The following is a 15,148-nucleotide window of genomic DNA, read 5'->3' as shown; positions in this document are numbered from 1 at the left end:
GACCTATCACCTCCTGGTTCAGTTACAGTGTCTGTACAGACTGTTTGCAGAGCTAGACACCCAGCCCTGACCTCTCTCTTGGCTTTCGGTTCTCTGTGACCAGAAGCTGCTCCTGAGACGTCCCAGAGTCGTCTCAAGCCCAGTGTGTCCAAAGCAGGATTGCTTATCCCTCCCATCTCTGCTTGGGGCATTGCTGGGCTGCCAGTCACTCGGGCTCCCAGGCTGGGCACCGCTACTGACCTGACTTTGCCCCCGGCTCTCCCTGCAGCATCTCTCGCACATGTGCCTCTCTCCCCCCTGCTCTAGGTCCCTGCTGCCACAGACTCTTCTCACTTCTCACCCCAAGACTTGCAGTAGACTTGTGTAGTGGCAAGCACCCCAGCATCCCCAGGGTGGCTGCCAGCACAGGTAATTGGACCTGCTTTGCTAAAGAAAGCAAGTCAGAATGGGTTAACAATCTTGCTTTAATCAATCAAACGTATCATTTACCTAGTTCAGGGGAAAAAGGTCAGCACCCTGAACTTCAGAGAATACAGACAGGTTACAAGCAGAAAGTACAAGAAGACAAAAAACAAACATCAGCAGACAGGCCTCTGGCTGTCTGACCATTACATCCTGACCTAGTCACAGTTACCAGAGAGGGAAGCATCAACATCTGGGTCTTCAAAGCCGGGGGGGGGGCCCTCAACAGCTGCCCAGGGTCTCATCTGATCAGATCACTTCCTAGAGCGAGCCCCAAAACAAAGCCTCCCATCAGGGCTTATATAGCCTTCTCCTGGCTCAGAGAATGTCACAGCCCTCCTGACCCACTGCCCTGTCATAGAGCACCAAGGTGTGGGTGTTCCTGAAAACCAAGCCTCTCACCACAGGCTCCAGGTGACCTTAACCTAGGAGCAGGGGAGATCTTACAAATTACCATCTTAGAAAGATGGCAACAACGTAAATTTACATTCCCATTACATTAAAGATCCCTCTGTATTGGCCTGGTTTTTAAATTCCATTACTGTTACACCTTGTCATTGGTCTCCTCCAATCCAGTGTCTCTGGAGCCTTTTTTTCCCTAGGGTCAAATAGAAATCCTTCTGTTTGGTACCTAGAGCCCTCCCTGTCTTTTTAGTGTTTTACACTTGGCTCACCCCCCAGGCTCTTTGGTCCAACTGACCCGGCCGGGTTGCTGTCCCACATGTGTGATCCCCCACCTTGGGACTGGATGCCTTCTCACTGAGTGACCCCCCTCCCTGTCTCATGCAGAGCAAAGCTAGCGCCTTGGGGGAGCGGTCAGAGGTGGACAAGGATGAAGAATGGCTTGGGGGGCCAAACGCTATGGCAGGCGACGGCCTGCTGGGAAGTGTCAGATTTTGGTTGTGGACGTCCAGCCCTGGGGTCACGGTCAGCAGTGACAGGGCCTCTCCTTTGTTGACTGCGTGACAGACCAGATGGAGAGAGGCCTTGGTCTGAGGGGAGATGAGGCCAGGAGGAGGGCCAGAGCCAGAAGAGCCCGTAGTGGCCCCCTGCAGACTCGGCCCTCAGGTGGGCAGGAGGAGCCAGCATCCCAGAGTGAAGCCCCGCCTCGAACCAAATCTGGCTGTGCTCTTTTTGGTTGTGTCTGGCCCTTGGCAGAGACATGGAGCGGTTGCCATTTCCCTCCCTGGCTCATTTTACAGATGAGGAAACTGAGGCATACAGAAGTTTAGTGACTTGCCCAGGGCCACACAGCTAGTAAGTGTCTGTGGCTGGATTTGAACTCGGGTCCTCCTAGCTCCCAGCCTTGCATTTGGCCACACCATTCTAACGTGCACCACCTAGCTGCCGCCCTGGTACCCACCTTAAGCCTTGCGCGCCCTGCCTGAGGGGTCTGTCTTGTGAGGGTAGTTGCTGAACGGAGTCCTCCTTTCTCTTCCTCTTCTGGTCCCAGCCTCCCAGCCCATCCCACTCCTCATGGGTCCCGATGCTCATTGGCTGCCTTAGCTCAGTTTTCCCACCAGAATTTGCCCCTTTTGTGAAGTTTGGGCCGCCCTTGAGGACCTGGAGGCCATAGGCTCCCCGCCCATGCTCCAGACCCTGCGTCTGGCCAGCCCGGCAGAGGTGCATTTGGGGCTTTTGTCCCAGTCAAAGCCAGACCCAGCTCCCCACCCCCCGGGGGCTTGTGCGAGGGCATGCCCCACCCTCAGGTGCCTGCTCCTGGGGGGCGCAGATGCCAGCACGCGGGTGGCCGTCAGTCAGTGTCACCACAGCGCTGCCACCTTTCCTCCCCTGTCCGGGTCACAAGCCCCTCTTGCTCACATCTCTATTGGCCACGCTTCTTGGCTCTCCGACAGCATCTCTGTTTGATTTGCAGGTAAACAGCGTCGATCTCAGAGCAGCCACCCACGAGCAGGCAGCCGCGGCTCTGAAGAACGCCGGCCAGGCCGTCACGATCGTGGCGCAGTATCGCCCAGAAGGTGAGAAGGCTGCACATCAGCTACCAGGCGGCCCCCATCTTCCTGCAGGTGGGACCAGATGATGGCTCTGTGTCCTTACGGTGACTTATGTAGACACCTCTAAAGAGACAAGTCAGAATCAGCTGAAAAAGTTAATAAATGGAGCAGAGTTTCAGGACCTAGAATCTGCATTTCCACATCATTCAAAGCAAGTGCAGTCGGGAGAGCCGCCCTGTTCCAAGTGACAGCAGAAGGCATAAATGCTCAGGCCTCTCCCTCCCAGCGCCACCTGAAACCCTTTTTTCAGAAACAGAGACAAACCTAAGCAATTAGAGGAATGTCAAGTGCGCATGGTTCATGGTTAGGTCGAGCCAATACAGCAAGAATGACAGGAAATTCACTTAGTGTCCTGTCATTCACACCGCCAGAGGATAGGATCAGCCAATAGAAATGAGGACGTTTGTCTGGAGAAAGAAGAAGGTCAGGAACCTCAAGGGGGGCATAGGAAGAGAGGGCTCCCAGGGCTCAAGTTCTCCCACAACACAGCAGGCATCAGAGGGGCCCGTCCCGGTCAGAAATGGCGAGCTCAGTTCCAAAGCCAGGGACCCTCAGTCACTGGAGTAAGGTCTCGCCGTTTGGCAGAAGCATCTCAGGCTGTCCCTGACATAGACGTGCAAAGAGGCATCCTGAGCAGATGGAATGGACAGGGACGGAATGCCTTTCAGATGTGTGCTTAGAGGGGGCAGAGAGGATCAGATGGACGGTTTTGATCATACACAGTTTTAAGTTGTTGGACAAACAAAACCAATATTTAAATGTGTTGGCCACATAATGGGAAGATGGACGTCCCGGGAAAGAGCCTGATGTTGGGAAAGATTGAAGGGAAAAGGTGATGGCAGAGCAGGGAGGAGAGGGAGACTGGGTGTGGCCTCTGCAGGTGTGGGCTCCGTGGGAGTGGCCTCCATGGGCGTGGCCTCAGGCAGCCTTGGGGCTGGGGGAAGGTTGGGGGGCCTGCTGGACCTCCGTCCCTGGGACACCAGAACAGAGGGAGGAGGGAGCCGCCAGAATTTCCCAGATTAATTGTGGATTAAGCCCTTTGGTCACTGCAGTAACAGCTAGTGGTAAAAGCAGGTTTTTGCCCCGAATGGCCTTGGTGAAGTAAAACCGTCCCGGACAAAGATCCCTGTTCTGATCCTGTAAGAACGTGACCCTCCCAGAACCATGTCTGTGTTACTTTCTACACTATGTGCGCGCGTAGCCCTCATTCACACTGTAGTCCAGATGTCAGACTTGTCCACCAAGAAGAAAAGCCCAGACTGTCCAAGGGGGGCCGATACAGGAGGAAGCTCCGTGAGCCTTTGGAGGTCCCTCTTCTTTTAGTACCCAAGACGTGTCTTAATCTATGAGACATCAGCCAGGAGCCAGACCTGGCAGAGAAGGGCAGCAACCCTGGGACTTGGTGCAGTATTCCCAGGCTCCTGCCTGGGTGTTCAGCGTGGAGCCTCCTGAAGGCCTGCAGCCCTGCCGGAAGACGCCCCCAGAGAGACCGAGACCTGGGCGAGTCCTTCCGCCGGGGGGCGCTGGCCTTGCTGGGCCGCCCTCAGCTTTTGCTAGAAATGTGCGCCTCCTCGAGTTGGCCTTTGCAGCGAGAGGGGCCTTGCCTGCCCTGGCTGCCTCCTTGGCTTCTTCAGAAACAGCTCTTAGCACCTTGTGCCCTGCCCAGCAGCCGGCCCCTGCTCTGAAGGCCGCAGCGCAGCGATGGGCAGGTCAGCAGCTTCTGGCTCCAGAAGAGGGCAGTTCACCCACCCACTCGTGACTGATTCTCTAGACAAAAGCCTGGGGGAGGGAGAGAGAAACCTTCACTGGCTGCTTGTCCTAGACACCTGAGGGCGCCTGATCCTTAGGGGGTTTCATCACTTGTAGGAAAAGGGGAAAGAGTGAATGTTTAAGGGCCTTCTTCAGACAGCTCTCACTTTATGTAGGTTCAACTTGATATTAAGAGTTCTAAAGGAAATCCGAATTCTGTGTTAACTTTCCTCTCCCCCACCCCCAAGTCCTCTTCTCCCCACCAAAAACTCTCTAAGTGAAAGCAGAAGAAGCTGCCAGATCTGGGGCTTGGCTTGAGACCTCCAGAGGCAAGAGGGAAGACCCTCACCCTGCTCTGCTCACCTCCTGTCTTCTGTCTGTCCACATGTCTGCCCCCCTCCCCTTTAGGTTCCAGCCAGGCCCCCACAGCCTCCCCCCAGCTTCTCTGTCCTCAGCCTCCCTACATGTGCACAGGCAATGGCCTGCCTCCCTCGCTCCCCATGTCCACTGGCAAACAGCAGGGGAGAGATTGGAAAGAGTGAGCAGGAAGAGGGCTTTCTGTAGCCAGGAAGCCCCAGATTAACAGTAGCTCTGTTGCATTTTTGTTTGGTTTGCCAGATTTTTACCTGGGGCTATATTCCTGGCCACAAGGCTCTGCCCAGTGAGTAGAGTGCCAGCCCAGAGTCAGGAGCACCTGAGTTCGGATCCAGCCTCAGACACTTAACACACACACACACACACACACACACACCACACCACACACACAAACAAAACACAAGGCTCTGCCCCCATTCCATGGGGTTCTTAGCAGGGATGTGAAGGAACCCAGGGCTGGGGGGGGACAAAGGCCTGGAGGCAGGAGATGGAGGGGACCCTGTGTGTCTGTGTGTGTGGCTGCCTGGATCCCAGAGCTCAAGAACACAACCATGTTCAACAGTCAGACTGTCCGTGGTAAGGGGCTAAGAAATGGCCTTGAAGTAATAGTTACTATTTGAAAGGACTGCTGGTGCCATTCTTTGTTAGGTGCAGATTGATTCTGGGGCACTTGGGCCTCTTTGGTGACAGGCTCAGCTCAGCCCTTTTCACTGATTTACAAAACGATGCCTTTAATTCAGCCTCATTAGGGCGCGGAGGGGGCCTGGGCCTGAAGGCCTGCATCACACAGGGCTGATCCCCGGCCGCGGTCCACCATATGCCTGGCTCAGTCACCCGGGGCCCGGACGAGGCGTGTCCCTCACCAGCAGACTGCTGGCCACCCATTGAGGTGGGGCCTCATCAAGGGCGGGTTTTGTCCAGGGGCCGGCGCTTGGCCATGACTCAACGGTTTACGTTTGGGCCGTGCGCCGCGGCCCGGCTCGCCGTTAGAAATGGTCTTTCTTTCTTCCCCAACAACAGAGTACAGCCGCTTCGAGGCCAAGATCCATGACCTGCGTGAGCAGATGATGAACAGCAGCGTCAGCTCCGGCTCGGGCTCCCTCCGCACCAGCCAGAAGCGCTCCCTCTATGTCCGGCAAGTGTCCAGCCACGTCCACCCTGGCCCGCCCCTGTTGTCTGGAGGAGCGGGGCCTTCCCGGGCCAGTCTGTGGCTCATGGGGCTGAACAGACGGTCGGGGTCCGTGGTGGGAGACGTCAGGGCTGCTGCCTGCTTGGCAGGGCGGGTAGTTAGTCAGAGAATCGGAATGGGCTGCGTGGGACTTCTTGGCTGGAGAAGAGCTGTGCTCAGGCCTCCCGCCCTGGGCCAGGTGCCACACCTGAGCCCTGGGGACGCTGGTCAAGGAGGGGGTTTGTGGTGAAAGATGAGGAGTTGTGCTTGGCATGCCTCGGGGAGGCCCTTGGTGATGGGAGTCTGGAGCTCTGGTTGGTCTGAGGATCCCCTGCAGAGAGAGAGGGAGCACGGGAGAGGTGGCCCTCCAGCCTCAGGGAGGAAGGGCCGCCTGGGAGCCCAGCACAGGAGCTCAGAAGCCAGATGCAGAGGGCAGCCAGGGTGCCAGCAGGGCTTCCCAGGCACCCCCCTCCCCCAGGGAGGGGCGGAGGGCCTTGGTCAGCCCCTCTTTGGGTCACCTTGTAGAGGTGGGCAGGTGCGCACTCCCTGTGATGTGGTGCTATTTGCAGGCTCATAGAGGGGAAGTTAAATTCTGTTAGCGGGGAGAGACCTAGGTTCAAGTCCTGCCTCATCAGCTGGCCACTGAACTTCTCCAGGCTTCAGTTTACCCAGTCAGATGGGGTTTCCAGAACCCCTAGCCCTTCTCCCCCAAGGTGTCTAGGAAGGAGGCTCCTCGGACTGCCGGGGCAGCCTCGAGCCCTTGGCCAGTGTTGTCTCTGCAGCCCCTTTTACACAGAAGAGGAGATAAGGGCTCGGGGTGGTGAAGGGACAGAAGGTGACAGCTTGCGTCTCCCTGCCCGCCACTTCATAAATGGGTGTTGGGGAGCGGGTGAGGCAGGCAGATGTCTCCTTTGCTAGCGCCGTTCTCTTCCTTTTGGGCACGATCTTTGGAGAGGCCAGGCAGAGCTCTGGGTGGGCCGAGTGGGTCGACTTTCATGACTCATGACCCATGCCCAAGGTGAGCTTTTCTCAGCCTGCCTCCCTCGGAGGCCAGCCCCCGGTGCAATTCAAATGGAAGCTTTCTGCATTCCTGCAGAGGGAGAGGAGACTTTGTGTCTCCTGCCCCTTTCCATGCCTTCACGCCTTGGCAAATGCCTCTCATTCCATGGTCACCCTGTGGCCACACCAGGGACACAATTAGCCAGCTGGAGGCAGGCGCGGGCTGCTGCAGGCCTCCGAGCTGTGCCACCTTTGGGTTGATGGTGCAGCCTCTCCAAAGAAGGCCTGCCTTGTGTTAGGAAAGGTGCACTGGAACCTCAGTTTGAGCAGAGGGAGGGGCAGGCAGGGCCAAGTGCCCCTGCAGCGCCTGAGCTGGGAGGGCTTACCGGGAAGAGGAAGCAGGGAGTCCTCAGCTGGTCTCCAGGGCAGAGGCAGAAACCAGGGAACATACAACATCTGAGCATTCTGGTCTTTCCCCTGGGGTTCTCCCTAGGGGAGGGAGGATGAATCCAGTGCCCACAAGTTTTAGAAGACCTCTGCACATGGATGTCTGTGTATCCATCTGTCTGTTACTCTCTGACTGAGAATGCAGGTCCATTTAGTGTGCTTAGACACACAATAGCGCGTGGCCGCCCACATGGTGTCGGTCGCCACGGCGCGACACACCCACTTGACGATTCCTGCAGCAGGTCCGTGTTTGGGACCTCACTGACCTGCCTGCCATGTGTTAGCTCTTTCCGTTGACTCAGTGTGTCATCTTTCTTCCCAATCTTAGAGCCCTTTTTGATTATGACAAGACTAAAGACAGTGGCCTTCCAAGTCAAGGGCTGAATTTCAAATTTGGAGACATCCTTCATGTTATCAACGCTTCTGATGATGAGTGGTGGCAGGCCCGGCAGGTGACGCCGGACGGGGAGAGCGACGAGGTCGGCGTGATCCCCAGCAAACGCAGGTAATTTTTCTCTTGTGTCCGCATTTTGACATCTGGTGGCCTGAGCAGATGAAGAGCTTTATCCCCACGGCCGTTTTCCCTCAGAGTCGCTCTTTCTGTGCAGTGTGGCAGTCCGCGGTCTTGTGGAGGGTTTGAGCAGCTTTGGCAGGGAGGGCTTCGAGTGTTAGTCTGTGGGAGTCATGGGCGTGTGAGGGAGGTAGTGCAGAGCTCCCCCCTGCCGGGGCTGAGCCCTGCCCCCAGGCTTTACATGCACACACGTGTACACACAGGCACACGCCTTCCTTTATCAGGGTCATCATGGCAGGCACACTCCCATTAACGATGAAGGTTCGGTCAGTCACTAGGCATTAAAATGTCTACTGTGTTCCAGGCACTGTGTGAAGTGCTAGCAATACAAGACAGAAGACGGCCCCTGCCCCTTGAGGAGTCAAGAGGCGGATGCGTTCAAACAAGCCGTGGCCAAGAGGAGTGGGGCATGACTGGAAGAGCAGACACTTGGATGCAGAGGGGTTGGGAAGGCTTCCCGCACACACTGGGGCTTTAGTTGGGAATGGAAAGAAGCCAGTGGTTGGAGCAGAGGAAGAGGAGCCATTCCAAGTGGGGGGACAGCCAGGAGGCCACGGGCACTGGACAAGAGGAGGTGATGGGGTCGGAGGAGGAGGCAGGTGGTGAAGGGCATTGAATGCCAGGCGGAGCATTTTGTATTTGATCCAGGGGATGGTGAGAAGCCGCTGGAGATTAGTGAATGGGGTGGGGGTGCCATGATCAGCCCTGCACTTCAGAAAAATCCCTGTGCTCACTGCCTAGAGTGGGGAGCGCCCTGAGGCAGGCAGACCCACCAGTAACTATCACGGTCCCTGCGATGTGAAATGCTGAGTCTGCATCGAGGTGGGAGCAGTAGCTGTGTGGACGTGCTCCCATCCAGTCCTCTGCGACTGGGGAGGTGGCTGCGCTCTCCTCCCATCACCCCTGCTCATGCACCCCAGGCCACAGGGGAAGACAGGAAAGTTGAGGCAGGAGGCTTGTCACTGCTGACACGGGACTCTGCCCGCTGCCTCTCCTGGGAGAGCTGGAAGATAGGAGGGGGCGCTGCTGGTCAAGAGTGCAGAAACTCCACCAGCCAGCAGCAGGGCTGAGGAGAGCCCGGACCTGCATCAGGAGCACCGCGTGCCTGAAGGGGCCCCTCCACATGGAGAGTCAGGCAGCAGCTTCCTCCTTCTGGAGCCTCCCACGGGCAGAGAGCGCTGCTGCCAGAAAGAAAGACCTGCTTCAGAGCGTGAGCAGATGGTGCCCCCATTGGGAAAGAGGAGACAGTCATCCCCTTCGGCAGCTGGAACCCCCGAGAGTCAGTGAAACTCGTCAGGGAAGCAGCCAGATGCTTCTGTCAGCGATGCCAGGAGCCAAGGATCCAGGCAATGCTTGTTCAGGGATAGCGCCTCCTTGGTGGCCTCTGGGGACCCTTCCAACTCGTCATTTCCTGGGATTCTCATTAGGAGAGGTCATCGTTAGTGAATGGAGCCTGGAAAAATTCATCCCACAGACTTCACAGACTGGCGGGAGGGCCTTGCAGAGCGTGTGCTGGCTGGCCTGCGTGGGATAGGGTGAAGGCTTACATGTAGTGGGTGGAGAGTTGACAGTGTTAGTTCAGTCACATGTATTTTATCTGGGAGATTTATGCTGATTGTGATGTGTGCACTGAATCCTTAATGGCCAAAGTCTAAATGGAAAATTATTTTTGTTCCATACCTTTTTTTTTAACTTTCTTCAGCATTTTATTTTTCCTCAATTATGCATAAAAACACTTTTTAACATTTGTTTTTAAAATTTTGAGTTCCAAGTTCCCTCACTCCCCACCTCCCTCATTGAGAAGGCAGGTAATTTGATACAGATTTTACATGTGTGGTCATGTAAAGCACATTTCTATATTAGTCATATTGTAAAAGAAAATGTAGACCCAAAAAACACCCTCAAGAAAAACAAAGCATTAAGAAAGCTTCCGTCTGTATTCTGACACCATCGGTTCTTTCTCTGGGGATGAATTTTGCATCCTCAGCCCTTCAGCGTTGTCCTTGATCATCGTATTGCTGAGAATGACACAGTCGTTCACAGCTGATCATCTTACAGCCTTCTCCTGGTTCTGCTCCCTTCCCTCAGCCTCTGTTCATGTGAGTCTTTCTGAAACCATCCTGCTCATCATTGCTTGTAGCACAATCGCATTCCATGACATTCGTGTACCAGGACTTGTTCAGCCATTCCCCGCTGGATGGGCATCCCCTTGACTTTCAGCACTTTGCCACCAGAAAAGAGCTGCTATAAATATTTTTGTGCATCTAGATCCTTTCCTTTTTGTTTGGGGGTACACACCTAGTAGTGGCATTCCAGGCCAAGGGCGTACAAGGTTTTGTAGCCCTTTGGGCAGATTTCCAAATGGCTCTGCAGAATGGTGGATCAGTTCACAATTCCACCAGCAGTTCATTAATGTCCTGATTTTCCCACATCCCCTCCACTATTCGATATTTTTCTTTTCTGTCCTATTAACCAGCCTAAGAGGTATGAGTTAGTACCTCAGAATTGTATTAATTTGCATTTCTCCAATCAGTAATGATTTAGAGCATTTTTTCATATGACTATAGGTAGCTTTGATTACTTCATCTGAAAACTGGCAGTTCATATCTTTTGATCATTTACGAATTGGAGAATGGCTCTTATTTTTATAAATTTGACTCAGTTCACTACATATTTGAGAAATGAGGCTTTTATCACAGAAACTTCAAAAATTTTTTCATAGTTATTGTTGCTAACTGTACTTCCTTCCATCCTATCCCTTCCTCCCCTGTTTATTCTATTCTCTCTTTCTTTTCACCCTCTCCCTCCTCAAAAGTTTTTTGTTTCTGATGACCCCTCCGCGAGTCTTCCCACCCTTCTGTCACCCATCCCTAACCCCTTCTCATCTCCTTCCCCCACTGCTGCCCTGTAGGGTGAGATAGATTTCGATAATTTTGAGTGTATATATTTTTCCCTCTGAGCCATTTCTTTTATCTTTTTTTTTTAAGCAATTGGGGTTAAATAACTTGATCAAGGTTACACGGCCAGTTATTTCTGGGTGTAGTGCTGAGTGTCTGAGCCCAGATTTGATCCCAGGTCATCCCGACACTGGGGCCGGGGCTCTTACTCACTGCGCCACCTGGCCGCCCCCCTCTGAGCCATTTCTGATGAGAGAAAGATTCAGGCATTCCCCACCACCTCCTCCAGCTCCCCCTGCCCTGTAAAAGCTTCTTCTTCCCTCTTTTATATGACATAATTTATCCCATTCTGCCTCTCCCTTTCCCCCAGTGCCAGTGCATTCCTCTTTTTTACCCCTTAGTTTTTTTTAAATTGTCCCTTCATATTCAACTCAGACCAGTGCCCTCTGACCACATGTACGCCTTCTAACTGCCCTAATGATGAGAAATCTCTTGAGTTACAGGAGTCATCATCCCATGTAGGAACGTAAACAGTTTAGCCTTGTTGAGTCCCTTATGATTGCCCTTTCCTGTTTACCTTTTTATGCTTCTCTTGAGTCTTGTATTTGAAGGTCATATTTCCTGTGAAGTCCTTGTCTGTTCATCAGGAATGCTCAAAAGTCCTCTTTCGTTGAGTCTTTTTTTTTCCTGCTGAAGGATCATTCTCAGCGTTGTTGGGTGGGTGGTTCTTGGTTGTAACCCTAGCCCCCTTGCCCTCTGGAATATCACACTCCAAGCCCTCTGATCCTGCAGTGCAGAAGCTGTTCTGACTGTGGTTCCATCACACTTGAATTGTTTCTTTCTGACTGCTTGGGAAATTTTCTCCTTGAGCTAGGAGCTCTGGGATTTGGCCATAATATTCTTTCCATTTTGGGATCTCTTTCAGGGGGTGATTTGTAGATTCTTTCGATTCATATTTTACCCTCTGGTTCTAGAATATCAGGGCAGTTTTCCTTGATGATTTCCTGAAAGATGGTGTCTGGGCTCTTTTTCTGATCGTGGCTTTCAGACAATCCAGTAATTTAAAAATGACCTCCTTGGGTTTATTTTCCAAGTTGACTGTTTTTCCAGTAAGATATTTCACATTGTCTTCTTTTTTTTATTTTTTCATTCTTTTGGTTTTGTTTTATTGTTTTTTGATTTCTCTTTTTTCTGGAGGGTAGTTGGGGTTAAGTGACTTGCCCAAGGTCACACAGCTAGTAAGTATGTCACGTGTCTGAGGCCAGATTTGAGCTCCGGGCCTCCTGACTCCAGGGCTGGTGTTCTATTCACTGCACCACCTAGCCGCCCCTCCATTCTAATTTCTAAGGAATAATTTTCTTCAGTGAGCTTTTGTACCTCCTTTTCCATTTGGCCAGTTTTACTTTTTAAGGAGTTTTTTGTCGTCAGTGAATTTCTGTGCCTTTTTCTCCACTGGGCTGATCCTGCTTTCCAGCCATTCTTCTCCTCCCTGGCTTTTAGGGCTTCTTTTCCCATCTGGCCTCATCTGGTTTTGAAGGCATCATTTCCTTCACTGTTTCTCTGACTGCTTTACCAAGCTGTTGACTCTTTTCTCATGATTTTTCTTGCGTCCCTCTCACTTCTCTTCCCACCTTTTCCTCTCCTCTTTCTTGATGTTCAAAGCCCTTTCTGCGCTCTCCCATGGCCCGAGACCAATCCATGTTTTTCTCGGAGGCTTTGGATGTCACAGCTCTGACTCTGCTGTCTTCTTCCGAGAGTGTGTTTTGCCCTTCCTTGTCACCACATTGCCTTCCTGTGGTCAGAATTTTTTTCTGTTGTTTGCTCATTTTTCCCGCCTGTTTCTTCACTTCTAACTCTTTGCTAAAGCGGGGCTCGGCTTCCCGGGGGGAGGGTGCACTGTCCCAAGCTTCGGGGTTTTGTGCAGCTGTTTTCTGCGATCCTTCTAGGGACCTGTAAGTGTTCAGTTCCTCCAAGGCAGCCTGATCTAAGGGGAGGAGTTTGCTCCTCTCCTGGCCTGAGCTCTGGTCAGTGAGTGACCACGAGTCCTCTTTTCTGTCCTGAAACTGTGAGGAGGGTCCCTGCTTCATTGTAGCCACAAGCTCTGCTTGGCTAGCGCTCCTCCCCCCAGGAGCCCCACCCAGGACTGTGACCTGCATCCGAGTATGGGCAAAGCCCCAGAGTCCTGCCTCAGTGCCAGCAAAAAGACCCCCGTGATGTCCTTCTGACCAGCTGTTCAGCCCCCTCAGCGTCTATGGGCTGGGAGCTCTGGAGGGCAGGTCTGCGTCGGTGCGGCCTGCACTGGACTATGTTCCACTCTTACCTCAATGCAGCAGACCTCTCCTGCCACCTTTCTAAGTTGGGTTTGGCTGGAAAATGATTTATCCCACTTTGGTGGGTTCTGCTGCTCCCAAATCAGTTTTAGGGCATTATTTAGGGGTGTTCAGAGGGGAAGAGCTCAGACACGTCCCTGCCTTTTCTCTGCCATCTTGGCTCTGTCTCTTCCATCCTTTCTGGAAGGTGGTGTAGACTGTAGACTCTTGGTCCCCCAGATAAGATACCTGAGATGAACAGAGCATCTAGGTCAGAGAGACTGGGTTTTGAAATCATTTGGGGATGGTCTTGTTTGAGGAGTTACTTACAGCACCACAGACTTGTGAAAGGAAAGAACACTTTTCAGTCATTTTGGTTATTTTGCTTGAAAGTTTAAGTGTCATTGTTCCTATTGTATGTGCCTCGTTAGGAGGGTGCCTCCACAGTGGGGTAAGCACTCTTAGACTTGGCCTGGCAGGGAGGGTGAGATGGAGTCACTTTTGGGTGCTTTTTTGCAGAGTTGAGAAGAAGGAACGAGCCCGGTTAAAAATGGTGAAATTCAATTCTAAAACAAGAGGAGATAAAGGGGTAAGTGTGAAATCTTGATATTTTGAAAGTTTCAGTGACAGTAAACTTGGATAATATTTACTCTATGTTACTTTGGTTGTGCTGGATTGTTAAATTAAGGGTGATGGTTTTGTCAAGCAAACTCATGATTGCCTTCTGTCTTTTAGAAACAAGTGTGGCTTCCCCCCAAATTCTGTTGACTGGACATATTCTTAGCAACAGCCTTTTAAGTAAAAGGTCTCTTTTCTGAAGCAGACAGGTTCCACCCTGTCTCAAATGGCCATCTGGCAGCAGCCCCATAGGCCCGACCGTTTTGCCTCATCACCACTAACAGTGATAAATGATGACGTGGTGAGCCTTCGACAGGGCTGGACGCAAAGGCCGGTTCTGTGTGGACCCATAGCCCTGTCCTGGGCGCCCTGCCTTGCTTCCCTCCCCCCGTTTTTCCTAAGGTCACTTCAGGGTGTCGTCCTTGCTGTTAGACACGGCCGCAGGTTGTTTCAGTCTTGATTTGGAAGTCTGCTCATGCTTCTCAAATGGTCTGAACTGTGTGTGGCTGGGGCGTAGTACATGTCCAGAGAGGGTCACACAGGTCCTCCTACCCCGGTCACAATCAGAGCCCTTTCTGCCTACTGCAGTGACGTGCACAGTTAAGGACTGTCAGAGAAGAAGGGCTGGGACCAGGGGCAGAGCACAGGAGGCAGAAAGCCAGCCATTGGGCTAACACCAGTGGAGGTTTGGACGGAGACCTTTACAGAAAGCAGATGGGTTTTTTCTACCCTTGATTCACCTGTGTCAGCCTTTGGAAGCCTAGTGCCATTGTCCACGGGAAGCAGCTGAGAGGGAGGGAGCCCTGCAGCAGTTTGCAGTGCATGGTAGGGTGAGGGAGCAGGGCCAGGCAGTGAGGAGACCGAGATCCCAAGCCCAGTTCTGCCATGAGCTTGCTCTGGGACCTCACGCTCGCCGAGGTTCCTCCAGCTCGGAAATCTCAGACCTTCTCATCTCTCCTGCGCCCCCAGATAAAGATGCTTGTGACCGTAATGTGAGGTGGGCCTGTTTTTGTAGAGCTGCTCTGAGGGTTCTCTGCAGCCGTGAGGTCGGAGCAGAGAGCCTCCGAGAAAGCGCTAAGTGCCGGTCTCCAGCCAGGTCAGAGAGAAGGGCTTAGGGCTTGGGGAAGATGGGGAGCTTCCTCATCTCTGCAGGTGGTCACTTAGCAGTAGATGCTGCCGTAAGTATGTCTCTGATGATGAATTGCATGTTGTACCTTGTAAGACTGTGAGCAGTTAACTGGATTAACGACATTTCAATCCTAGTCTCCTCTGTTGACTATAACCCAGTCTGTACACGGTCCCTGTGTCCTAACACGAGCACCCAAAATATGCATGATAGGAGTGGGGGGAAATACGCTTGCCATTGATAGAGAACTGCCTTCCCGTCCTTGACCGTCCTTCTCTTCGTCCCCTAACACTGATGCTTCTCACAGAAATCGCTTAAACTTCCATCGGACGCCTCTGAGTGTCAGGTGTGGAAGTTTAAGTCACCAGCGCCTTAGCATCCACAGCACGAATCCCATTTCTGATTTTCTAAA

At 52.9% G+C, this 15,148-nt stretch overlaps 1 protein-coding gene across 1 annotated transcript in view; it reads left to right on the top strand.

Annotated features, from left to right (window-relative positions):
* DLG1 (discs large MAGUK scaffold protein 1) overlaps positions 1 to 15,148 on the top strand; it is a 98,814-nt gene that overhangs the window by 68,625 nt on the left and 15,041 nt on the right. Inside the window, exons 10-13 of the mRNA XM_069083266.1 lie at positions 2,339 to 2,441; positions 5,622 to 5,736; positions 7,544 to 7,720; positions 13,512 to 13,581. Of these exons, the coding sequence (XP_068939367.1) occupies positions 2,339 to 2,441; positions 5,622 to 5,736; positions 7,544 to 7,720; positions 13,512 to 13,581 (465 nt within the window). The remainder of the gene's footprint in view (positions 1 to 2,338; positions 2,442 to 5,621; positions 5,737 to 7,543; positions 7,721 to 13,511; positions 13,582 to 15,148) is intronic.

The sequence above is a fragment of the Petaurus breviceps genome, unplaced genomic scaffold (genome assembly GCF_028583685.1).
Source record: "Petaurus breviceps papuanus isolate PSGF00001 unplaced genomic scaffold, PetGlider_PUasm1.0 173, whole genome shotgun sequence".
Lineage (NCBI taxonomy): Eukaryota > Metazoa > Chordata > Mammalia > Diprotodontia > Petauridae > Petaurus > Petaurus breviceps.
Note: the sequence above shows the minus strand (reverse complement) of the source record. Positions and strands in the feature narration are given on the sequence as shown.